We start from the raw sequence: 27,000 nt of genomic DNA, 5'->3' as shown, positions 1-27,000 counted from the left end.
AGTATGACTACTCGCTGCTCCAGTTCTCTCACTCTTTCTTCTAACAATGCCACCAGTTTGCACTTGCTGCATGTGGATACCATGTTACACTCAGGCACAAAGACAACCATTGCGCAAACTTTGCAGGTCACCACAACTGAAGTATCTCTTCCCTCCATAATCCCTGCTAGCTTTTTGCTGTAATTTGTTTGTATATGAATGCCCTTTCCTTTATTTTCCTACCTGGAACGTAGCTGGGAAAGTTGACTAATATATAACTATGTCCAAAAATCCAGAACTTTTGTTAGGGGCCTCCCTCTTGGCCCTTTGTGTTGAACTCCCCCATGAAACTGCTGTTACTCACTCACTCTAGTTGTGAGTTCCTTGGGTCTGCCTTGGCTTTGTTCCTCAGCTGTATTGTTAGGAGTCAGCAATCAAAAGGGTTTTTTTTTTTTTGTTCTATTGTTTTTCAGTATTGTTCTACTGTGTTTGACCACTTACAGTGACATTCTTTAGACAAAAGTAGGCTATACAATAGAAGGAAGGAAGGAGTAAATGAAGAACCAGGCTACATGTTACCCTTGAAAAGGAAAACTTTGTTTTTGCTGCTTCGGAACTGTGTAGGTTCTTTGAGTAGGCAAAGAATGCTGAATCATATTGGGGTGGGGGGAAAGGATCTGCTGGTATCTGGGCAGGTTTCCCTGTTCCCTCCTCCTCCTGGCTGTGAAAGATTATTCATGATGAGACACTGAATTAAAAAAAACAAACAACAGAAGGAGAAAGCTGGCCTATGAATGTTACTTTAAGCCCTTTAGGTTTTCTTTGCCTGAAGAGATGAAGTTTTTTTAAGTTCTAGAGGCAGAGTTGGGCTGCTCTTCACATGGCACATCTAATGCATAAACCATCTGATTATCTCACTGATTTGAATAGGATTTGTTTCCTTATAAGTTTAATGAGAATTGGAACATTTGGTTTATCTACTGACTTCCCTAGTAGCTATGTCCTTCCTCCTCAGAAATTTCACTACATAATGCTGCTTCTGTTAATAAATAAATAATTGATGTTTTTAGCAACATACAGACCCTCACTGGTCATTAATAATCCAACTATGCTTTTTCCGTTACCTAGTTTTTAGGTGCTGCATTATTAAGCCTATTTAATGTGTTACTGCTGAATACTAAAGTGTAGCAATTTAGTTTGTGCAAGAAGAGTGGAGAAGAATCTTGAGTGAAAACTTAGTTTGTGTACTGCTGTTAATTATTGTGACTGATTAATGTATTCACAGAGTTGACTACAGTACTGAAGTATTTTCTTTACTGCTGTGTTTCTGACTCTATATGTTTATCTGTCATATATTCACGCACGCACGCACACGCACACACAGACACAAACATTGAAGGAGAGAGGGAAAGAGAGAGAGTCAAAATAAACATGAAAATTCAACTGAATGCTTGTCATAGTGCTCTATAAGTGATGTTACGGAATATCAGAAGAAGCTGCATACTTCTGGATAAAGCCCAGAGTAGTGGACGGAAAGAAGAAGCAATTACTGTTAAAAGAACCTGACCAATAATTTGAGTCAAAGAAGTCAGTTATGTGTTTGCAGTTATGCCTGCTTAAAAGTAAAATTATGTGTGTGCAGAATTTAGGGAATCAGTTTTATTTATTTAATTTATTTCCTGACCTTTTTTTAAAATGAGCTTTGTCCAATGCATATGGCCTCCTACAGAAAGAAAATTGGATGGTTTTGAAAAACCTCCAAGGTATTCTGCTCGGTGGGCTGTGGAATCTCTCTCATCCATGCAGACAATCTAGTTCTGTCTCTCTTTGTTCCAGTTATGGAAGCTTTCCATCTTTACAGAAAATTAGCCAAATTCAGAGCTTTTGGAAAATTACTTTTAAGAAGAATGAATATAACGACATGATGAAGACACCCATAACCGATTGACATAATGATGCTGTGGTTCTTTTAATATTCATTCTTTGAAATGTACTTTTTTTGACTTCTGGATAGATTTTGCCCCAGCAATTTTAAAGCAATCAAATACATAAATGAAAATTATTTTTTAAAATGCAACTAAAACTTCATTCAAGAGGGCAGAAATTCATAACCCAAATGCCCCAATACTGTGCCTAAATGAAAATTGTTCCATGACCTCTTATGGATCACCAAAGAAGAGGACATGCATTACAATAAAGATAATACAATGGGACAGTAATATGCACAATGGCATATGCTAATTCATATTTGTAGATACAAAATTGGACATTTTTTAAAAAAAATAATAATATGAACAAGAACTCCTGGATAACTCAGTGGTTTAGGTCTCTAGCTGTGGTGCCAGAAGATGGGAGTTCAGTTCCCCACGGTGTCTCCTTGACAGGGGCTGGACTCGATGATCCGTAGGGTCCTTTCTAGTTCTACAGTTCTAAGGTTATTATTACAAAATGCCAATCTGTCTCATCCAAATGGCAAAGACTGTGGCCAGGTGACCCTCATGCCTCGTGAATCTTTTGTCCAAGTTCTGCTCTCTGTAGACAGGCATACTCAAGCTTCCTGCTCTCTCTGTTTGTGATCCTTGATCTTTAAATCAGGCTTCAATGGGACAGTCCTTCAAACAGAGGGATGCCATTTAAAAAAGAGAGAACTGTCTTCTAAAAAGAGGGCACAGGATTTTTTTTTTCACCAACTTATGCAAGATCACTTCGAAGGAGACAAGATGCTCTTCCTTGAGAGAAGACTAGGTGCGGCCATTGAGAGGGCTCTTTCTCTTATCCCAATTTGAGCACATTCTTTGGAATGCTGAGACACCCAGGAAGGCCTCTGAAGGTGATCTGAATAGATGCCCCAATCCTCTGCCTAAATGAAATGCAAAGGGTCTGCGGTGGAATATTAAAGAACTAGAACATGGCCTTGTGTAATTCTGATAGAAACAAGGGATGGTCAGTACAGAGCTTAAACCTGCCCATGCGCTTTCACAAGGACACCTCAAATTCGGAACCAAACTAGGCCAAGTGCCATTCCTGCAATCAGCATTTAGATAAATGGCTTTCTAAAAGTAAATTACAGCTGTTGAAGGCAAGATCTAGATTTTCATCCTGATGTAGGTAATTGGGTGGCTTTTCAGGTCCCTCGACTTGTAGTCTACTTTAAGTTATTTGGGTAGTTGGTCAGTGCATGGATCTTATCACATCAGGTTTACCCTTCATTACGTTATAGCCTGGAACAGGCATGTCAACATTGCCACAATGGACTATTGAGCAACAGATGAAACGTGCAAACAAGACATCCCCACACATACATGATGGTTTGGCGGATGTCAGTGTTTGATATTTTATATACAGTAAATAAATTATCAATGGGTAAAAGAAATATAATCGTAAAATGAGAAATATCTTTATAACATGGAGGTTTGAACAGCAATGAACTGCCTGTTAGAGATTACTTCACCAGATGCTGTCTTGAAAATGATTTGTGACTAAAAATATAAAAACATTTAATTAGCAATGTACTGAACGACTATTAGAGGTCTATGCAGAACAATTAAATTTCTGTATAAACCCCTGCATTCTCCTAAATATGCAGGTGTATATTGCCTGTCTATGAATTTCACTTATCACGCAAACACCAATGTTAACTTAATGGAGTCTTCTAAGGAAGCAATCAATGTGTAGGTATCCTTCAGTCTTGAGAGACTATGGTAACGTGCTCTGAATACTTGGAACAGCGTCTAGTGTGGCTGAGAAGGCTAATTTGAGAGTGACAATCCCTACCACACTGAAGACAAACACAATCTGTCCCCTGTCCAGCTCTCTGATTTTGCTGGGTTTGGGGCTGCCTCTTTGCCTCGGCCTGCTGAACTAGTGTTTCTTCAAAATGGGAGAGGCCATGCTGCACCGCCTGCTTCCAGGCTGAATGCTCAGATGTCAGGGCTTCCCATTATTGAGGTCCATTCCTAAGGCCTTCAGATCCCACTTGCAGATCTCTTTGGATCGCAGCTGTGGTCTCCCTCTGGGGTGATTTCCCTGCACTAATTCTCCATACAGAAGATCTTTTGGAATCCGACCGTTAGCAGGTTGGAAGCAACCCTTCTATAAAAACATATTCATTCAGTCAGGGTAGGAAAAAAAGCAGATAATGGAAAATGTTTCTATTTACCTTATTGGCTGGATTTCTGCTAAGGAAGTGGCATCTATGAGATTTTATATTGGCCTGCTACTAATAGAATCTGCAAGAGGCAAGAATAGGTAGACAAAGATAACATAACATAAATATCCTTGGCCTATAAGACCTGGTGTAATGTAAGCAAAATGCTAGTGTGGAGCTAGCTGAGCCAACAGAGCCAAGCCAAGCCAAGAAGCCAAGGCAGGAAGAAGGCGGCACCATCAGATAACATGCAATAGCAGCAGCGGTGACAGCAACAGCACAAAGGCAACACATGGAAATCATAAATTTTCCTCCATAGATTTTAAACTGGCAGATGGGTGGGTGAAAACAATGTTTTTCATATGTGTGCTCAAATATGCTAGAAGATTTAGAAATGTATTTCTACATCTATAAATTTTTACTTTTTAAAGAGATGTGTGCTTTTAAAGCTATAATGTTGAGTTTGTTCATTTTCAAGCTCTTAAATTTTTGGATTGAAATCTGATTTATGTTCTGGCCTATAAGCATACTTTACTACCTTCCTGTGCAGAAATATTGAATCTGCTGTCCCTGCTAATGCAACATGTCTTCATAAGTGCTACGTGAGTACCTCTGCAGTGAGGTCATGTCAACGGCTCTATCAGCTCAAAATAATTTTGAATAATGTTCCTCAAATAATTATTTTTGTATTGGTTGGAATGTAAATATCTTGCTTTTAAATGAACAAACTCAAAACGACCTACACATGGAAATATGAATTGTAGCTAACATGCTAAAATTTGTCCTAGCAATAAAGCAAGTTCTGAGATGAGGATGAAGAAAAATTCTGGTTGCAACTCATTACACCAAAGTAAGTCACACCTAGAATAGGCCCATTTGAATCAATTAAGCCTATGGAGGAGTTGACTCACCAAATCATCGCTGACTGATTCAGTGTACCTACTCTAGTATAACTTACTGCACTAAGCAACAAGATTTTAGCTGTTATTAGCTACAGAAGACTAAAAACATGCTATTAGACCATCTGACTAATCCATTAAAATGCTTTATAAGACAGCAGAGAAAGGGAAGTCCAGGTGAATGTCTTTTGGGAGGTTACTAGACAACAGAACTAAACAAACAAATAAACATAGTTTCTTGTCCCTGTCAACTTCATATGGGTTGACATTACTTCATTGCATATTTCTTCCTTCTCTAAAAGGTCAAGTGTGATTGACTTTCAACACCGATTTTAGAATTTAAGAAACAAAGTGCAGCTGTGTAATACAACAAACTCCTAGACAAAGGGAGAAGCGAGGGAAGGAAATCCCATGAGTGATACTTACGGGGGTGGGGGTGGGGTGGGGATCCTTGCATCAGATGTCACCAAGCTGAGGTGAGAGAGGATACAGAGCCTATAAAAGAGATTGCAATAGTATTTAGATGGTGCCATTTCATATTTCCTTATGCCCAGATTCCTGTTATTTTGTTAAATAATTTGCTAGCCTTATGATCAAACTGAGTTTCAAACATAATGTATTCCATTTTGGAGTCAATGTTTATTCACTCCAAACCCTGTGAGGTTTCTCTAAATCTCTGCAGGTAGAAGTACAATGCTTACCCAGAATCTTGCTTTCCCTCCCATTAAGAAATGTTTTCTATGCTGTCTTGCTCTTTTAGATATAGAAGGTAAAACCTCTAATACAAATTGGGGAGGCTTTCCACATATTAGTTTTAAATGGAGCAGTAGAAGCATCCTTTCTCTTTACAGTATGACCAAGTTTGATCATGTGTCTGATGGCCCAGTGTACTGCGGTTGTCAAATAATTGGTAAATAGGATTAGAAACCATGAAATCTATGTTGCTTCATCAGGGTTTTATTGTGTGTGTAGTATGTGTGTGAAACGTATCACACATAGTTATCAAGTGGTCAATATGCGATGGAGACCAAAACCATTCTAAAAAGTAGCTTACTAGGAAATAGACCAAGCAAACAAAAAAATCAGTAGCTTCTAACAATAGCCATGTTCTTACATAGATTATAAATGTGTATCACAGGTGTAAAGGAATTGCAGAAGCAGTCTTGCACCAAATCAGTTTGCTTGTCCATCAAGCCTAGTACTGTCAGGCTTTCAAGCAAGATCTTTTCCTTGGCCTAGGTGGAAATCCCTTTTATTACCCGGTGGTGTCCACCCAAATATTAACCAGGCTCAGTCTGTCTAGCTTCCAAAATCAAATGAGATAAAATGTGTTTAGGAAGTTATGAAGGTTCCACAAAATCATCTGTGTGGGGGACAGAAATGTCCTTGATAAGATGGCAAGATATTATTTTATGGTAGAGAGAAAGGGTCATGATCCATGACTTTACTGAAACCCCACAGTGACAAAATGTTGCCTGTACAAAAATTATGAAAAATTAAAAATGGTATATGAGATACTTCAGTTCTGAAAAGGTTTTCATTCTTCCCTTCACTTGCCCCATCTGTCACTATATGCCTTGCATTTTTCCATCCTGGGTCCAAAGGTCCAAATCACCTCAGTACTTTTACATGCTTATTCTATGATTCTTGTAATAATCCAATTTGTTTTGGTAGCGTCGTTCTTATTTCTATGCAGCTAGAACCCACTGAATTCACATAAATAAATGAAACAAAATCAAGTACTGTATTTCTAAAATGATAGGACATTGAACATTAAATAGATATAGCGAGCATCATGCAAAAAGTCGCTCAAGTGAGCTCTTGTTCTATAAACTGGCATATCAAGTGTGTGTGGTGGAGGAGGGGAAAGAGTATGTGACCTATACCTATATCTAAACAGAGGATCATGGAGTGGTGACAATTCAAACATTATTAAGAGATTTGGAATATGACATCAGTGTAAGTGTTGAAGTATGTTAGATACCATTGATGTAGCTGATATAGCAGGAAGCACTCACTGTTCAGCACTGGTTAGGTCTCACCTTGAGTATTGTGTCGAATTCTGGACACCACACTTCAAGAAGGATGCTAACTAATTGGAACAAGTTCAAAGGAGGGCAACAAGGATTATCAAGGGGCTGGAAACCAAGCCCTAGACTGAAAGAATTGGGCATGTTTAGCCTTGAGAAAAGAAGACTGATATGATAGCACTTTTCAAATATTTGAAAGGCTGTCATACAGAGGAGGGGTAGGATCATCCAAGAGTGCAGAACATGCAACAATGGGCTCAAGTTAGAGGTTGAATATTCAGTTGAATATCAGGGAAAACGTCCTAACCTTTAAATCAGTACGACAGTGGAACCAGTTACCTCAGGAGTTGGTGAGTGCTCCAACACTGGAGGCATTCAAGAAACAAGATAATCACCTGGCAGATATGCTGTGATTGTATTCTTGCATTGAGCAGGGGGTTGGACTTGATGGCCTTGTAGGCCCCTTCCAACTTCACTTTTCTATTATTCTGTGATTAGCTATGAATTTAAAGTTTCTTGTTCACATCCATGCCTGGGTAGAAATTCTTTGGTAGGTTGGTCAAGGCATATTCCACTCATTCTACAGGTATCTCCATCTAAGAAGCTATGCCTGGGCCCCAACAGTGGCCATGAAACTTTTGGGACTTTAATATAAACCTATAATTTTGGAGCTACCCACAAGAACTTGGTGTACAGCCTGAGGAAGATGAAGTATCATTGAAAGCTTGCTTTATTTTTTGTTGTTGTTTTATTTTCTCAAGGGTCCAATAAAGGTATCACCTGTTCCTGCATTTGTATTGTTTTGGCGACCATGCAGTTTTGTCCTGATTTTTTCTAAGCTTTGTCAAATATGTAAGAATGGCCAGACAGGGCACCAACTGAAGACCAGCATGAGTTACTAAACATTATGGACTCTTGAAACCAGATAAGCAGTATTGCATGGTGAGGAAAGCATCCAGCAGGTAAAACTATCGATTTGGCTTCAGATTTGGCTGAAATTGGCTGTTCCTAGTGGTTTAACTAAATTTTTAGTCTCAACTCTGACAGAGGCTTGTCTTGCTTTTGTTACCTTGCTTGTTTTCTGTAGCCAAATAGAACCTCTTTGAGTTTCAAATGAAGGGGGAAAGGGGGAAAGAAGGGAAGCAGAGTGCTGGACACCTTTTGTTGAGAGAGATTGGCCATAAATTCCAAACCACTGGCAGAAGAGGGGATGGAAATATCATTGAAAGCTTGCTTTATTCTTTTGTGTTTTTTAATTTTGTTTTCTTAATTGTCCAATAAAGGTATCACCTGTTCCTACATTTCCACTAAGTCTGTGAATTTTTTTATGTACAGTTATCGCCAATGTATGGTGACTATGGATGAGGGACCTCTAAAATATCTTTCTTTAACAGCCCTGTTCAGCACTTGTAAACTCAAGTCTGTGTCTTTCTTTATGGAGTCAATCTATATTGTGTTTGTCTTCCTCTTCTCCTGCTGTCTTCAGCTTTTCCTAGCATTATTGTCTTTTCCAGCAAGGCTTTTCTTCTCAGTCTGCAATATGTGAGTAAACATTCTGACCTGTTGTAACAAGCTTTTGTGAAGATTGCCGCCAATAGGCATGTTAAACATTTGCAGCCATTAGGATTGGGTAACTTAAATGCTATTACCAATACTGTGAAATGTAGCCCTTAAATAATATTTGATTGCAGCTCCTGTCATCCCAGTCAAAATGGCCAGTTGTTAGAGATTATTAGAGATCTAGCCCAAGAATGTCTAGAAGGCTACATGCTGGCCACCTCTTCAGTAAATAGATGCAATATAAATACATAATTTGGGAGCTAAACTTGCTTCCTATGAGCCAAATTTATTTTCAGAGAATGGATGTTCCCAACTCCTCTGCATGCCCTTAAAAATACGTTCATGTTGATTAGGGGAATCTGGGTCAGCAGTCTAATTTAGGTGGCAAGGAAAAGGCAATATGAAATACATAGATCTATTGTCCAACAGACGAGAGTGGTCAGGGAACAGTGGTGCAGTGACTGTGGGCTGCCACTCCCCAGAATCTATCACATAAGGAAATTGACTTCCTTTGTATAATGATAACGCTGGCCCAATGTCTTATATGAATAGCAAACTGAGATTTAAGTCAAAGGTGGACAGCAAGCAGCTATTTCTGGTTTGGGCCAGAGGAGGTGGTGTGAACTGGAGTGGGACCAGAAAGTAGGCAAATGTACCTTCAACTCTCTAAAGTTTTTTGCCTTTAATCTACAGCAAATATCAGCAATTGGAACTGCAGTTATTTCTAAAGCTTCCTTATAAAGTAGACACACATTGCCCCTTTGGAAAGAGTCATTTTGTCGTGAATCGTGCCCTCCATTTGCTAAGTGAACTTTTCTGAGGATTGATTGTCTGGAAGCGTGTGGTGGGGTAGAGGAGGCTGTAACTGAAAGTGCCAGGTAACTGGATGTGTATAGCAAGAACAAGGTATGGATTGCTAAGAATTAGATTGCGGAGATGTTTCCAAATGAGTGCATTGTCCCCTGCTGATATGTGGAAATTTACAGGCGTCCACATATCATCTTTGTGTATAATCCTTCCATATTTGCCCATGACTGCTTCTGACATTTTTTCAGTCTGCAAAAGGAGCAAAAGGCAGAAGCATTGTGTCATGCCTTTTAACTGAAATTGTTGGGAGCTGTCCATTTGGAAGCAGCCCAGCTGAGAAAGGATAGAGACCTAACTAGAAGCAAGGTCTGGTGTTCTCTGGACAGCTCCAAGCAGACAGCTCCAATGAGCTGTAAAGTTCAACAGAGCACTTGCTTCTTTGACACAGAAGTGTTTTTAAAACTTGGATTTTCTTTCTTTTTTAAAAATCATACATTGCACATTGTAAAGGCCTATGGCCATAAACAATGAAGTTGTGACTGACTGACATAGAACATAATGATTCTTCAGAGCACTGCTAGTTGGGAATAAACAATTTATAGTATCAATGGGGTAGCACACCCTTGAAGTTCAGTGCTCACATGTCAGTCTTTAGTTTCTTAGTGGATCTTTTGCCTACCTCTGGAAAGGGTTAAATATGAATATAGAAACCTGTCCTGCAGGTGTTTGATTCCTCAAATCTGATTTACTGCTGTCCCAGGCCTTCTTTCACATGGGGGTGTGGGGGGGGGGGGGTTGGCTTTTCCTCTCATGGAGTCCATTCCGCATGGCATGCGGAAACACCTTGATGCTGCCATATCTCCCATATCAGTGTAAAACTACCTGTTTGGAAACATCACATAGAATTGTTTTCTTTAAAGTCCCACATTTCTGCAAAGCCAATTATCCCCCTTTCTCTCAACAGTGAGGGAGAAAAACCACCCTCCCCCTTAAAATTTTCAAAGGAGAGATATAGAGTTTGGAGGGTCTGTGCCAGAGGTTGTGAGTGCTTTGAGCCCAGTTTCTTTCCTTGCATAGGTCTTGCATAGTTGGGAAGAGGCAGGTTGTCATTCAATATACATGATATTTTTCTATAAGGGTAGGTTTGATTTTGCTTTTACTGCAGCTCCTGTACTAATACATCTTTTGGCCATTTATGCTCTTTGGGTGTCTATATGTGGCCATCTGACTTTGTCAAGTGAGCATGTGATGCTTGAATACAGTGAAGCCTTGGTGGCTGATAGATATCAAGGCCCAGTAACTATGGAAACAAGCTTCAGTTGGAATAAGATTTCTGGAAAGATTGTTCTGTCATAAGAATCAGGGCATTATTTAAGTCCTGTAGCCAAGTTGTACTTCAATGTTATCAAGCCCATGTATCCCATCAGACAAGTTTGGCAATAAGGAAAATAGGCTTATATTTATCTTTAGAAAAATGAGGTACCATCTAGTTAGTAGTGAATGCAATGTAAGAAACATGTTAGTCCTACACTGCATAAATGAAAATCTCTGTAAAATGCAGAGAGAGAGAGAGAAAGTACAGAAATGTTGACTTCCAGATGTTGATTAACATTCTAACTTTGAATTTTGTTGCTAAGTTTGAGTTTGGTAATAAGATCAGATCTTCAGGCCTTGGTAATTTGGAATTAAGACTCTGTGTTGTGTTTTTTACTCTGATAAATCCACAAATCCAAATTTTACTGAGCGATAAATGATTTGCTTCCGTTTAAAACAGATACCAGTACTATATGAAACTAAATGAGTAGATGTGTCATTTTAGTACCACAGTGTTGTAATTCATTCCAATGCGAATATCATGTTTTTCAATATTTTGTTGAAAATATGATTTTTTTAAAAAGTAGCAAAATAATAATAATAATAATAATTTGCTAACTTTGCAACAGAAATGCTAGTATCATAGTGATACTGGAACATCTGATTTTTCCCTGGATGATAGCAAATTGCCATGTTTTATTCTGTCTTCTTCAGCTTTTTAAAATTTAAAACTATTCCAGTTTCTCAGAAGCACAGATATATTTAAAAATGAACTATTAAACTAATGTTTCAGTTTTGCATGCCTGAATATATGGCTAAAATAAATCAGTTATTCTTTGGAAAAGAAAACTTATGTCAGCATGATGCAGTGATACTCTAGGCTGACACAGAATCAAACCAATTTAATTGATTATACATTAAATATGCCTCAGTTGATGCAGCATCGAAAGTATCCCTTGGAATGGAGCCACTGCTTATCTGACACAGTCGCTTTGCAGAGAATTCTGTAACCCTGCATTCACTTTCAGTATGCATCCTAAACTGCTTTGAGCTGATTCCTGTTTTTTTTATTTTTTTTTTATTTGTTTCTTAGGCACATTTAATGCCATCAGATTTATAACATTGGTTTGTTACTTTGGATTTAATGAGAATAAGAATAATCCTTTTTCATGTAGTGAATGAATGGTACACTTGTGGTACTAAGTATATGCAAGGTCAGAATCCACTGTTGTATCAGTCTGCCAGGGTGAACCTTAATTATTGCAAATTTTAGCATTGTTGCAGGAGAGGGTATTTGAATGTTCTCTTAGCTCTTATCAACAGAATGGGAGGGAAGGAGGGAGTGTAGAGCTAGTCTCATGCATATGACATGCAGCCCTGGGGAAGATATAAATCTGGAATGAAAACTAATTGCTTTCTACTTTGTTGCACATGCTGTACAGGGCTGGCCGAAAGGAGCACATCCATCCATTAACCTTAATACATAAAGCTGTCACTGTTGGATTCTAATAATAATTTTTAAAATGCTATTAAAATAATACTTTGGAGAATCAAAGCTTAATTTCCTTTTTTTTTCTCTTTGAAGAAGGATGGTTAATGTTGTCTAGATAAAATTTAGAGTACTTTCCTCAGCTCCTGTGTGTTTAATGCAAAACCGATTTCAGATAGACAATAATATTCATCAAGTGAGAGTAATGTGTACATACACATGATTTGTAAATCAGTTTTGCATGGACTGTGCCCTCTCAAGGACTCTTCAGTCTGAGCAGAGCTGAGGATGGCAGCCATCAGACCAAGATACGTTTCTAATCATTTATAAAAATATGCATTTCAGGTTCAAACAGAATATTCTTCTTTCATTTGAATAGTTTAGTGTCAGAAAAGCAGAGGCCTAAACATTGAATGGATTTTTAACTTTCATATAGCACTAATGTTTAAAATATAGGTGACTGGATGGAAATGCTGAGATTTTCAGTTCAGGAAAGACAGAACTAATATTTATCTTATATTTCTAATTCATAGCAGTATCTCAGTGAATACTCTTACTGAAAACATGGCAGCATCTAACAACAATACATGGGCTGTCACACTGAAGTCATTACTTGAATGGCTTTGTTCTCCTTATGAATCAATGAATAAATCTGGATATGTGGATTTGTCAGGGAAAAATTTCAAGAGCTGTAATTGAAAAAGAAAAGAAAAGTTGAAATACCACATGGTTTTTCACTGCACATTAAAAAGCAAAGATGCCGTCCATCTCTTTCTCTGTGTTCAGCTGTCCTTATGGAACGGCTTTTTGACTGGGCTACACGTGTTCCCTTCTCTGCTTCTGGTTGTTGCCAAACACACATGGGGAGGAATATAGAGAAAGGCAGCCAGTCACTCTGTGGAATGCAAGCCTGTGTGCAATTCCCATAGTGATATCCAATGACCTTATTCTTTGCTTGGAGTGAATCATTCTTTCAGTGTGTGTTTTAAAAAAAGCATTTTGACTTGATGATATGCAGATTCATGACTGTTCATGATTGACAGACTAATTAGATGTTACACCAAGGAAGGTTCGAGTGCAGCTCACCAGCATCTCCCACTGTATCTCTCATATCTTCAGCATTTACCCGTTTTCTGTATGCTTCTTTGTCTTCTTCTTGCATACTACAGAAAAATGAGTAACGATGCAGATACGAAAACAGTTATTATTTGGGAGCTAGTTATGAAGGCTGTAAAAAAGAAAAAAAAATTGGTTCCATTCTTATGGTTGTAGACTGTTACATACAGCACTGATGTTACCTGTCTGTCATGGGTTTGGAGGGAAAGTTCCATCCTATGGGGAGTGGAAGGCGGGACATCAGGAGGAGGAGCTGTACTGTATATATATGTGGAGCTTGTGTGAAGAAGGAGGAGTTGGAGTCTGTGTGTCAGACTGAGTACAACTGTGTGTCAGTTTGTACATACCTGATAGGTTCAGGTTTCTATGTGGGTAGGCAGAACTGATAGGTTCAGGGTCTGTGCTTTACTTTAAAGTGTTCTGTGTGAACCACACTGTTATATGTATATGTTTGAGACTAAGCCACGTTACAGTATCTTATTTACTTGATCTTTTTATTTACCCTGTTTGTCTTTTAAATAAACCTTGTTCTTTTGTTTGTTAAAAATCCATTCCTGGTCTGTGTGACTCCTTATAGGGAATGGTTGGTGGCAGCTTAATTATAGTGTGGCACACTCCAGTAGGTCTGGGGTTGTCACATAGACCATTGGTTTTAAACAGGTGGCTATAATCTGGCTTTCTAAACAAAGCTTTTCACCATTAAAAAAAATTAAAATCTCATCAGGTCTCCTGGCAGAAAGTGTGTCTGTGTAGTGTCTATCGCCTGCCCCCATAATTTCTTATTGTACATGCTAGACAACCTTGTTGCTAGACAGAAGGTACTTACTCAACAGTCTTCATTATCGTGAACAGTGGAAAGATTGTTATAAGCATACAATTCCTGGGATTTATATGAAGAATAAGGGTAACAAGGCTAGCAGCAAGTTGTGATGGCTCTGTTTTTCCTCCAGGATCAGAAGCAGCATGTCTCTGAATGCCAGCTGCTGAAAGTCAGCACCAAAAGGCAGCCCCTGCCCTCATGTCCTGCCCATGGGCTTCCCTCATGGATCTGACTGACCCCTGTGGAAAACAGGATGCTGGGGTGGATAGGTCATCAGTCTTGTTCTCCAACAGGTCTCTTTACTTCCGTGTACTCCTTTTCAGAAGCATTTTGTTTTGGATTATAGGTCCCATAATCCCCAAGCCAGCCAAGGCAACAGGGAATTCTGGGAGTTGCCATTCAAAAGGATAAATATTTCCAAGCTCTGCTCTTTTTCTTTTCCTTTTGGCAAAGATGTATGCTCTATATCACAAGGGGAAGATATAAAATAATACTGGTAAGTTCTTATTAAGCAATGGAATTAAGAATTTAGATTTCAGATCTAGTTTGAATTTTCCCATCGGCCAAAATCCTGTTGTGAAAACCATATACACAATGAGAGATCACTTGAGGAGTTTTTGTGTTTTGCTATCCATTCTAAAGGAAATCAACCTGGAGTGCTCACTGGAAGGACAGATCCTGAAGCTGAGGCTCCAGTACTTTGGTCATCTCATGAGAAGAGAAGACTCCTTGGAAAAGACCTTGATGTTAGGAAAGTGTGACGGCAAGAGGAGAAGGGGACGACAGAGGACGAGATGGCTGGACAGTGTCATCAAAGCTACCAACATGAATTTGACCCAACTCCGGGAGGCAGTGGAAGAGAGGAGGGCCTGGCGTGTTCTGCTCCATGGGGTCATGAAGAGTCGGACAAGACTTAACGACTAAACAACAACAACAACAAATCTGTCATGTGGCCAGTCATGTAACTGGCCACATGTTTAATTTTGCAACTGAGAAGACCAGGCAAACAAGGGACAACTGGCAAAATATCTCTTGTTGTTTGTGTGGTAGTGTTTACATGTTCATGTAATGCAGCAGGATTCTGTTCATGGTGATGTCTTTGATTCTTTGTCCTAGGCCAGTAAGGGTTAGGCCAGTGGTTCCCATCCTTGGACTGCAAGTCCCAGAAGCCTTCAACACTAGCTGTGGTTTCTGGGAGTTGCAGTCCAAGAAAAACCTGTTACCCAAGGTTGGGAACCACTGTGTTAGGCCATATGGAAGTAGCCAGATTACGAGGCCCCACAGCCTGATATTGTGACTCTGTAACTTATATATATTATAGTATGCCAGTATATGTCTCCCCTAAATCAGGATATGTGGTTTTGAATGTCAAGTTATTCTGAGCTCCAGAGTAATAAACTTTCTTCCATTGCACCCGTCTGTCTCCATACTGAAAACGTCTGTATTTGTCTTCTGGGGGGGGGGGGGACTGCTCCAAGTCATGATTCTGCATGAGGCGGGTAAGTGAAGGCCACCCAGTTTGACATGTACAGTTTAGCTGGTCCTACTAGCAGTAGCAACTTAAAACAGAATCTGAATTCACATTAGGCTCCAAAGCATGAGACGTGGCAGCAGATAGCTTTTATTTAATTCCTCTTCTCATGCCCTCGATTACTTCTGACGAATTTGAAGTAGCAGCTGCCAACTGTCACTTGAAATACTCTGGAACCTGGGAAGAGCCTGGCTCCAGAGTAGGTTGGCGGTGCTGAGGAAATCTGAAACTGGTAGCCAGCAGTACACCTCTGTGCTCTAATCCATCATGTGCCCCAGTAGGTTCATAGAGCCACATGCGATGGGAGGCCCTGTTACTCCTGCTAAACATTCACCATTGAACATAGTCTTTGATTTTATATGTTGAGGAGGTATTGATATTCCAAGGCTATATATCTCTGTCCAGGTGTTCTTCTCCAATCCATGATTGCCATTGTGAAGGTTAGGGGAGATGGTGAATGAATCTCATGGTTTGACCCCTGTTTTGCAATAGGGCGCTGGTGGAGTAATCCCACATAGATTTAGAGCCCTGTAAGATAAAGGCTGTCCAGTACTTTAGGACTATCTACAGAAGCAGTCCTCTTCCTAATGCAGAGTTTCCCTTCCCAACACAAGGGAGAGGATGCAACTAGTGTGACAGCAACCAGAATTGCATGAGCCAACAAGCATACAGTATTTCCATTTTCTCTTCATGCAGTGGCAATTGTATGTTCTGTGGCTATGGAGATGCAACCCAGTAGAGTTAAAAGAAGCCTAATTTAAATAGGAATTAAAAGAAACCTGATGCTCTGGTTATGGCACTCACTTCTGTTAGAAACCTGGTTGTCTTTAAAAACATGTTTGTCTTTCAGACACCGTTAAAGTATACCTGTATGTGTAAGTTTTCAGGGGTTAAGCAAGCATTTAACTTATGTTTGCCTATGGTTTGTATTGTGTTGTAGCAGACATTTGCAATTTGTGATTTTAAATATTTCTGCTTGTTCATATATATTTAATGAATAAATAATGATAATAATGATAATCATGGTGATAATGATGATCATCACATGATCATTACTATATGGGGAGCAGTAGGGTGCAAGCAACAAGAGAGAGTTAACGTTTTTAAGAGTGATGATTTTCATAAGGAATTGTCTTAGATAAGAAGATGAGAAGGTTGGCTCCTTCATCCCATCATCACTTACACTTTTAAGATTAGCTCGATATCAAGAGATTCATGAGGAGAGCATCACTGGAGTAGCCGTTTTGTTATTTAATATTTCATAGGATAACTGGGATAGTTACTAAAGCAGTAGTTGTATCCATAGCAGCTGAGTTGCCATATACATATTTGTTTTCAATGGGGCTTACTCACAGGTAAGGCAGTATACAGAATTATAACCTCAGACTTTTTTCCACCAGACATAATAGGGCATGAACTGATATCCACTTGAAGGCACAATGATATATCATAGCACTTATATTGATAATTACATGTTCTATTAGGTTATTTCATTTGTTTTTCTTGCTTTCGTCATTGGAGTTGACTTGGGGTGAAACTGCAGGGCCCCTTTGGAAATCAGACCACACATATTCTTTTGTGTATATTGTATGGAAGCTCTGAGAACCTATGTGCATTCAATTGGACATGCATAGTTCCTGTCATGTGCTCTGGAATCCGGTGTGACCAGTGTCCTGGGACAGAGGGAGGAACTTCTATGCCTTCATGTGAATATGCATAGGTTCCCCCTTCAGACTTTTTGCCCTAATCAGAAAGATCTGGGGATAGAGGTAGGTTTACTCTAGTTGGGAGTGCCAATTAAATTTAACAAATGACTAGAATACACGCAAGGAGGATCTATGCTTTGTCCTAAATTTTACCTGCATTACTTCCTGAAGCTTTGGGCAAACACTTGGTCCCTTGTGATAACAGCACGGTGGAATTCTGATGTATGCAATTGCTTTGGTTTTACAGAGAAATGACGAAGAGGCAGTGGTGGACCGAGGTGGAACGCGCTCCATTCTGAAAACACATTTTGAAAAGGAAGACTTAGAAGGTAAGGCCTTACTACTTCCAAATCATTGTGATTTTTTTTCTGTTAAAAACTGAACATAATTTCATGTTTTAAAAAAGCTACACAATACAGTCCTGTAGTAAGAGAGGGAAAATGAGATGTTCTTTGCCCCCCCAACTGTTTTATTAAAATTTGTGACATGAAGATAGTGACATTCCCCAAGTGAAGAATAACAGCTTGTTTTAAGAACAAAACAAAAACAATTTAAGAACAAGACTGAAAAAATCTGTACAAAAAGCTTGTTGCTCCTTTTATGGAGTCAATTTATCTCATATTTGGTTTTTCTCTTTTCTTGCTGCCTTCTGCTTTTCCTGTTATTATTTTCTTTTCCAGAGAATCTTGCCTTCTTATGATGTGCCCAAAATATGAAAGCCTCAGTATTCTCATTTTTCCCCTCTAGAGATAGTTCAGGCTTGATTTGCTCAAGCACCCTTATGCAGTGCTACATTTTAAAATAATCATTTTCCCCCTATCAGCCTTCTTTACTGTCCATCTTTCATACCTGTACATAGTTATCATGAATACAAGTATGTAGATTATCTTGGCCAGTGGCATGTTCTTACACTTGATTATTTTTTCCTAATTCCTTCATTGCTGCCCTTCTGAGTCTAAGTCTCCTGATTTCTTGGCTACAGTCTCCATTTGGAATGTTGACTGTCCTAAAATATAAAAAGTCTTTAGCAATTTCAATTTATTCATCACTGACATTAAAGTTGTGTAGTTCTTCTGCAGTCATGGTTTTTGTCTTGTTAATGTTCAACTGCAGTCCTGCTTTGGCAATGTCTTTTTTCACTGTTATCAACAGTGGTTTAAAGGCATTGCTGCGTTCTCCTGTAAGATGGTGTCAATCTGCATATTTTAAATTACTGATATTTCTTCCACCAATTGTCACTTCTCCTTTCCTGCATCTAATCTGGCTTTCCACATGATATGTTCTGTATACAGATTGAACAGATAAAGGATAACGTGCATCCTTATCTCACACCTTTACCTATAGGAAACCATTTTTTCTCTCCATATTCTATCCTAACAGTAGCTTCTTGTCTGCAATACAGGTTGTGCTGGGGCACACCAGTTTCTGTCAGAACCATCTATAGCTTCTCACTATTCACATAGTCAAAGGCTTTAGTCTATGAATTATAGACTGGGCTATTTCTGAAGTTCTTTTGTGCATTCCAGCAATCAGCAGATATTTGCAATATGATCACTAGTGCCTCTTCCTTTTCAAAATCCAGCTTGAACATCAGGCATTTCTTGCTCCATATGAAGTAAAAGCCTTCATTGCAACACCTTGAGCATCACTTTGCCTGCATGGGAAATTAGAGCAATTATCTTACAGTTACTGCACTCGACACCTCCTTTCTTGAGGATTGGAATGTATATTGAGCATTTCCAGTCTGGGGGCCATGTTTTGTTTTCCATATTTGTTGGCATATTAAAGTTTTGACAGCTCCAGTCACTGTGGTTTGAAATATCGATATCCTGTCTATCCCTGGTGATATATTTATTTCCACTGCTTTCAGAGCAGCTTTCTCTTCACTTTTGAGTGTTTCACTATCTTCATCACAAAATTCTTCAAAGGAATCTGTCATCTTTTTATCTTTTCTATATCGGTCTTCAGTATACTGTTTCCATCTTTTTTATTTTATCCTGGTCAGATAGTGTGCTTCCCTGTTGGTCTTTGAGCATTCCGAATCTAGGCTTAAATAGCCCTTTGTTTTCTTGGATCTTCTGGAAAAGATGTCTTGTTTTTCATCTTTTATTGTTCTCCTCTTTCTTTGCACTGGTTATACTATCAGGTTCTCTTTATCTCTACATGACAGTTTTTAGACACAAGCTTTCTCATATTGAAACTATATGGATAGATCAACCCGCTCCAACTTGGGTAGAACATCCCTCTCTAATCCTCAGATGTCTTAGGCCTGAATCTAGCTGGTAGACCCCAGCTAGAATAAAACCATTGAATCTGTAGGATTAACATAACCAGATTTGCTGTTCAGCTGTTGATTTAATGGATCTCTGCTCTAGAGTAAGGTAACTGACAGAATGTGATAAGAATATATTCAGAAATTGGCAAGCTTTTTTGTGCTGGGAAGTTGGAACTTCTATTTCAGTGACAGCTGAGTCAGAGCAGAAATAACAAAGAACTCTGTGGTATCTTGAAGGCTAACACATTTATTCTGGCGGATGCTTTTGTGGTTGTGTCAGAGTATATAACAGATCTCTGTGAATTCTTTCTTTGCTATAAAAGAGATGTTAGCATCTTAAGTTGCAAGCAAGTCAGTGTAATAGTTTGACTTGTATGTTTTCTCCTTGACCATTAAATACACTCTTTAGCTGCACCTTTATGGCACCGTAACAGGCTTCTGCAACTATGATTTGGGCTTACCGGTACTTTCCTTTCTCTAGTCCTGTCATCCTGAATAAATAGTGATCATTTTCACATGGAGCAGGCCCATGTTATGTGTCTTGGGTTGGTTTGAGGTGCCTGAAAAATCATAACTGTTTTTAAAAATCACAAAACTATTTTAAGGGTAGTATGATGTTAGTAGACCCTAATGATCTAAGACTTTCCCCTTTTCACTCCTTTTTCAGTCTCTTTTTCCCTTTTTCACTCTTGGATTCAACCCATTCTGAGAAAACCAAAATTAATGTGCAAACAAGTTGAAGTGAAATACATCACAATGGTTTTTCAGATTAAACGGGCATTTGTAAAAAGCCTAGCCAAAATATATGGCAATCTGTTCCCCACATTTTTTGTTCTTGGCCTGCTAGGTCTTATGAATAGCAGAGGCTGTTAGGGATCAACAAAATTCTGAAGGCATTCATATTTTGATTTTAGCTAATTCAAAATTCCAAAATAGATTTGAATTAAGATCATTTCTGACAATTAATATCCATGTTATAGCCTGCATGCGGGTCTTGGAATTATATAAGCTTGTGGCTCAAAAAATCCTCACAGTATGCTTCCTATGAAAAGTAACATCCAGTATTTCAGGGTACTGTGACAATTTTTGACATGTGAACAGGCCCATAATTTAGGAAACTAAATATACACTAACACAATCATTACTCCGAAGGCATCAGTTAAATATGTACAGAGATCAATTAAACAATTGCAAATATGTGCCTATGATAAAGATACATTTTACAGTATATGCTTATGATATTGATATGGTACTTGTAAGTTCCTTTTGAGGTATGAAAGTTTCAGAAGCATTAAAGAGTTTTGTAGCACTCAAAAGATTAAAAAAAACAGTCATGTTTTGAACTTGAATACAGTGACAATTTGGCTCTGCCACACTGTCTCAACCACTGTTTAAAGTGTGTGTACAGTGTTGTGTTGTACACATATTGTTACGTGCAATAATGCATTTCCCATATGCAGTAGCCTTTATGGCCTTCATCACTTTTTGAATGAAGGATTGCCTACAAATGAAACCTCTTCCTGAGAGTTGATCGGCAATCACTCCGCCGGTCATTCTTGGGTTCGCTACTCTGTGTGCTTCTCTGTACAGGGAGCACAGACAGCACAAGGACCATTGCTCCATATGCAAAAAAGCTTTTTTATGCAGGGGACAATTCATGTCTGAAAGTATTCACCAGGGTGGAGCTCCTCTGTTTTGAGCACTTCACTCATGATATTGTAGTTTGCCAAAATTTGCTTTTAACTAACAATGTTTGTTCTCAATATTTTGAAGCTTCCTTTTGGACTTCCCCAAAGGAAGTTACTTTACTGATGGAATCTTAGAGTTTTAGATTTTGCTTTGATAATGAGCTCAGTGAATATTGAGCACCATTAAACTAATTAATAGCAAATTTGTTACATGAGCAGACACATGCTTTAACGGCAACTTCAGATCTGTTATATTTGCATTTGTTAATTTAGAAAGATGGGTCAAATTATCATCTTCCGTGCACTGAACTTTCATTTATATTTTATATCTCGTTTCACTTTTGTTTAGATTTTTGTTTTCTTGCAATTAATTTACTGACCTAGAAAGGAAAGAACGCCTTTGCTAATGGAAGGCCACTTGGGACCGTGGGCCAAATCCATGCTGGTTCTAGGATTAACTATAGTAGACTTGCTGCAGCAAAATGTTAAATAATGTGTTTCTATTAAGTCTTTATCATACAGTACAATTAAAGGATTACAAATACTGTATGTGCCTGTGATAAAGTTGCATTTTATGTGCTTATGATATTGATATGGTACTATGCTAGCTGTTTCTTCAGAATTATTCATTGGGAGGAAAACTTTTTGTGGCATTCTGATTGTTTTTAATGGAAACACTGTTAGTCCCCTTGAACATTGTTTTACATGAGAATGGAGAATGTGGGATGTTAATGTTTACATGTGGGTGGATTGTTGGTTGTTAAGTGGAATTATTTCTTTAAACCTTTGAGCACTCCTGCACGCCACTCAGTGCTTTGGAGATAAGGCAGAAGTTATGGAACTGCATCCATGCTAAAGTTATCAAATGCCTATGCCTACTGGTTTAAATACATTGCATATTTTTGTGTTTTTGTTTCCTGCCCATGGGCATCCAAGGAAGCTTAACTTTAAAATTGTTTACAACTAGTCTAGTGACACCTACTTTCATACCCAATATGAAAAAATTCTCTAGTTGTGACACAGATCTCAAGACTATTTCTGCGTACTGATGCGTTCTTCACACCTATACACATCAAAATGAGCCAAAAATGATGGCATATCCTGCCCTCTCAAAGATTTTTTTAAAATGTTATTATGGCATGTGTTTTCATGGATTAGAGTCTATTTTATCAGATTCATGCTTACCTATGTGGAGAGATATGTGTCCCTAATCACTAAAAGGAACTGAACATCTTATTTTCACAAAGGCAGCTCCATCACTGACTTTTGCAAAGTATGAATGAATGTACAGTACAAGTCTGCGTGTTTCCCTGTACTAGCAGCACAGACTGCACAGAGATTGTTTCTACATATGCAAAATGGGGACACCTCTCCCCCCTGGCATGTCATCTGAAATTCCCTACCCAGGATTTAGTAGCATAGTGCAAATGATACCTCATTCTTCCTGTTTATTCCTTAGCTCCTTTTCTGTCTCCTTGTGAGTGGGAAAAAACTGTTAGAATACTCTGATTTTCTTTTTTTTTAAATGTCAAATTATTGGTCTCTGGGCTGTAATTACTATTCAGCAATCCAGAGTTTATTGTTCAGAGATACTCTGTTTTCTTTCTCTGCTTCCTTCCTTATCCTTATTCATCATGTGGGCAGCTTTAACCTGGTATCTGTAATAATAATCCTCTGGGTGTTTTCTGATCCCTTGTTTTTATTTAAAGTTCTGCCAAGAGTACAGTGTGCTCTCCTTGCCACACAAATCAGAACCAGTTTTAAGAAGAATGTTCCTAACTGTGTTCTTTTTCTCCTGTTTCCTTGGGAGTGGAATAAAAAGAGAAGATGGAAAAAACTGATAACAGTTTGGTGACAGTCAGTGTGGTATAGGAGTTCGGGTGACAGAGTTAAGTCAATGGGATCTTGGTTGAGATCCCTGAACGGTCCCTCCTTTTATCTCTAGAGAGTCTGAATAAGCAAAGAATTAGACTCTCTCACTGTTGAAAATTGCAGAGAGTAAAGAAAAAGATGGCCTGCTCCTTATACCCAGTAGTACAAATAGGCTAAATTATCAAACCAAATATATATACATATATTTCTGATTCTGGAAATAATTGGAAAATATAATCAGGAAAAGCCTTCCTTCCCCACACTTCAATTTATGTTTTTACCACCACATAAATATCAAGTTACTATTTCTGTTTCTTCATTTTGAAACAGTAGTAATAGTAGTAGTAGTAGTAGTAGTAGTAGTAGTAGTAGTAGTAGTAGTAGTAGCAGCAGCAGCAGCAGCAGCAGCAGCACTCGAGTTCAGATGCTTTAACAGCAGCAGCACTTACTATACCTTGTTTAAGATCTATTAAGGGGACTGCAAAGCTGGAGGGTGGCTTAGAAGGTCCAAATGCAGTGTGATGAGAAGAAAAGAATGGTCTGCCTTCCTGACGTAGTTTTTTAAAAATCTCAGAGTAACAGTTGAGGAAAGGGAGAACAACAGTTGACAGGTCGACTACGCCAGAGCTCTGCCTGGGGAATTATGTCTGACTGGCTTCTGTCAGTCCATGAAGGGATTGATACCATTGGGTATTCAAGTTCAGGCAGCAAATCCCGGGAATGGGGAGGGGGACAGCTCCTTAGATGTTGGAGAATATGGTACTCCTTATCTCGCTCTCCTCAAACACAGTGGATATTGCTGTCTCATTGTCAGCCTTGAGACCACACTTTCCACTGTTATTCAGTTGTTACTCAAGGGAGGGTGGAGTCTTTAGGTAAAATGGAGGATGCCATTTTATCCTTTGCTTCCAGTAGCAGAATATTCTTGTCCATATCCATTTCTGATCTAACATTGACTGTTCTTGACTTTCCTGAGGTTGAGCTAGGAAGTTGAAAGAAAGCTTCTTCTCATACTCACTTGAATGTGGGTAGAACACTTCATGTGAAACATGAGGGCTGATCAGCAAGTGTCACCATCAGATTGAGGGTTCTACTCACATGCAAGCAAACACAAGTAGACCTTCCTGCTTGACAAAGGGAAGGTCAGCAGCAGTGGGAATGCTGGCAGCCTGCATGATCCATTCATTCTCCACCACCACCTCCATATGATTTTTCATGCTCACTCGCCATGCTTGATTAGAGCTCAATGTGCTTCAAAAATGGGGTGAAGGTAAAAAAAACATAATTAAAAACTGGAATCTGCAGCAGTGTCCCTCATCATTCTGCACAACAGTGTAACGTGCAGAAATAGAGGAATAAAGAGAATGCAGACCAGTGCTTAGTAGCGTGTCAGGAGAAATTGTTTATTTCTGCTTCTGGAGAGAATTCATGTCACCTCCAGATTTCTTTGATGTTTTGTGACAAATGGTGCCTGGCTGTGTTTTCTGCTCTGACCAGAGTCTGCCTGGAATTGGAGGTCATGTGAGGTGTTAGCACAGTGCAGTTGACCTGTGTGTGTGAGAGAGGGGTGGGGGGTGGACAGGGAGAGAGAGAGAGAGCGAAATGATGCTAACAAAGCTGAAAATATTTCTTTGCTAGATTGCAGCTGTAAAGGTAACTGGAGAAAACAGAGTTGCTGACTACAGTTGGCCACGTCTGTTTGCTAGCTAATCCTTAAATGAAAGATGCCTTTTATAGAATATTATTTTTATCATAATAATGCCAGTTGTTGTAATGCTGATATATACTACTTATTCGGTTGTACATAAAAAAGTACTAATGTGTGCTAATTACCTCACTTCATCCCCACAACATTCTCCAGTGCTGTTCGCGATGCATCTTTGTTGTCCCAATGAAATAGCATTCGATGCTATCTTAGAGTCAAACCAGATAGCATGTGTAGGATAGTATCAGAAGAGGTGCTTCAATGAATGGAGAAAGACATCTGTTCGTCACACCATTATGCTTTTTGTCATGCATATCTTTCATTGAGAGTGCTTGATTTTGTCCTTGCATCACTGGAAGATAAATAGGGGCTTTATTTGCAATTCAGACCTGTTTCAGACCGTTGGGGTGTGTATCTTTGACAAAATCCCACTCTGTGGGAGGGAAAACATGTTATGTTATCTTGGGTCCCCAGATGTTCTTGGACTACAACTCCCAGAAATCTTGGCCAGCACAGCTTGTGCTGAAGACTTATGGGAATTTTAGTCCAAAAACATCTGGGAACCACTACCTTAATCCATTTGGACTAGTGATTCTCAGACTTGGGGTTTCCAGAAGTTTTTAGACTTCAGTGTCTCCTAGTCCCTATGATTTCCCAACAGCACCTCACTAGAGATTTAGGGAATTATAAATCAACCATACTAGGGAAGTCAAATTTATATTATAACCAACCTGAGGGGGAAGGAGGGGGGAATAATCAAATCAACATTAGCAGTTATCTTAATTCCCCAGTTGCATTGCATTCATTTCAGCTGCTTCATTATTCCATAAGATATGTAATTTACCCTTAAACTGAGAGTAGGAAAGCCTGTTGAAGCTTTTAATGTTAACTTTCACAAGTCCCTAACACCACTGCAATTTTAGCATACTATGGGAGTTGTAGTCCAAACTACTATATGGAAGAAACAGTTTCTTCAACTTTTGCCCTAATTTGCCGTTTTAGGGCCGTTTTCAAGCTTTAAACAGATTTTAATTTCAATCTACATTGTAGTATCCTCTTGTAATAAACATAAATATTTTATCATATAAAACACCCATTTCTCTGTCTTCCCACATTCCGTTTATAATTTTTTAGCACTGCACACACGCATGTATGATGCCTCCATGTTATTTTACTGCTAATGATTAACTGTGAGAAACAGATATACTCACATAACCTGTACTCTACTCCTTAGGTCACAGAACTTTGTTTATTGGGGTCCATGTGCCACTGGGAGGAAGGAAAAGCCACCGACGCCATAGGCATCGTGGACACAAACACCGAAAGAGAGACAGAGAACGAGATTCAGGATTAGAAGATGGCAGAGAGTCTCCTTCATTTGGTAAGGTTTGTTTTAATCCTGCATATAGCGGATGGTGGTGGTGGTTGTTATCTCACACTATTGGAAACTGGAGAGCAGAATGTTGATGCTGGATGTAAAAGGAAGAGGTACACAAACAAATGGAATTTCAAATTATTATAGAGCTTAATGTGCATGGAGTGCAGCTTACTTGTTCCTCTTGGTTCCTCTTACAGAAGGCAGAGTTCTCTTTACTGTCGTTCCTATAACAGGAGAGCAGCAGAGTGTCTGTGGTTCTGAACCCCTCCTTGGCTCCTGGAATAGCAGCTACCCTGTGGAAGGAAACCATGTTTTTTTTAAATATATTCCCTTAGGCTTAGTCTTTCATTAGTAGTAGACAGGGCCAAAGTCAGTGGTGAACATATCTAAAGTAAAACCTGAGTAAGGCCATCCTTTTCTCTCTTTTTCACACACATAGATATACTTCTTTCCTTCTACATTTTGCTAGCCACTCTTCTCTGCGCTGTTGACTGCTGAGGGAAGGACAGACTGCTCTTTGTGAAAGAACTGAATTGGTTTCTTGCAGATGACTTTTGAAATTAGGCTAAAGTTTGCAGGCAGCCCTAGGGCCACAAGTTGCCTACCCCCCTCCCCTTTTCTGTAGATCAATTTAGCTATGAGCAAATCTGGTAATCGTTCATCTCCAAACTGATGCTTTCCTGC

At 39.0% G+C, this 27,000-nt stretch overlaps 1 protein-coding gene across 20 annotated transcripts in view; it reads left to right on the top strand.

The window, feature by feature from the left end:
* The window catches only part of SLC4A10 (solute carrier family 4 member 10), a 233,026-nt gene that overhangs the window by 88,247 nt on the left and 117,779 nt on the right, over window positions 1-27,000 (top strand). For all 20 annotated transcript variants that reach the window (XM_072982321.2, XM_078394833.1, XM_072982301.2 and 17 more), the window contains 2 exons: window positions 17,646-17,727; window positions 26,173-26,319. In XM_072982321.2, coding sequence (XP_072838422.1) covers window positions 17,646-17,727; window positions 26,173-26,319 — 229 coding nt within the window. The remainder of the gene's footprint in view (window positions 1-17,645; window positions 17,728-26,172; window positions 26,320-27,000) is intronic.

The sequence above is a fragment of the Pogona vitticeps genome, chromosome 1, assembly GCF_051106095.1.
Source record: "Pogona vitticeps strain Pit_001003342236 chromosome 1, PviZW2.1, whole genome shotgun sequence".
Classification (NCBI taxonomy): domain Eukaryota; kingdom Metazoa; phylum Chordata; class Lepidosauria; order Squamata; family Agamidae; genus Pogona; species Pogona vitticeps.
This window is presented reverse-complemented; position numbering and strand designations above follow the sequence as displayed.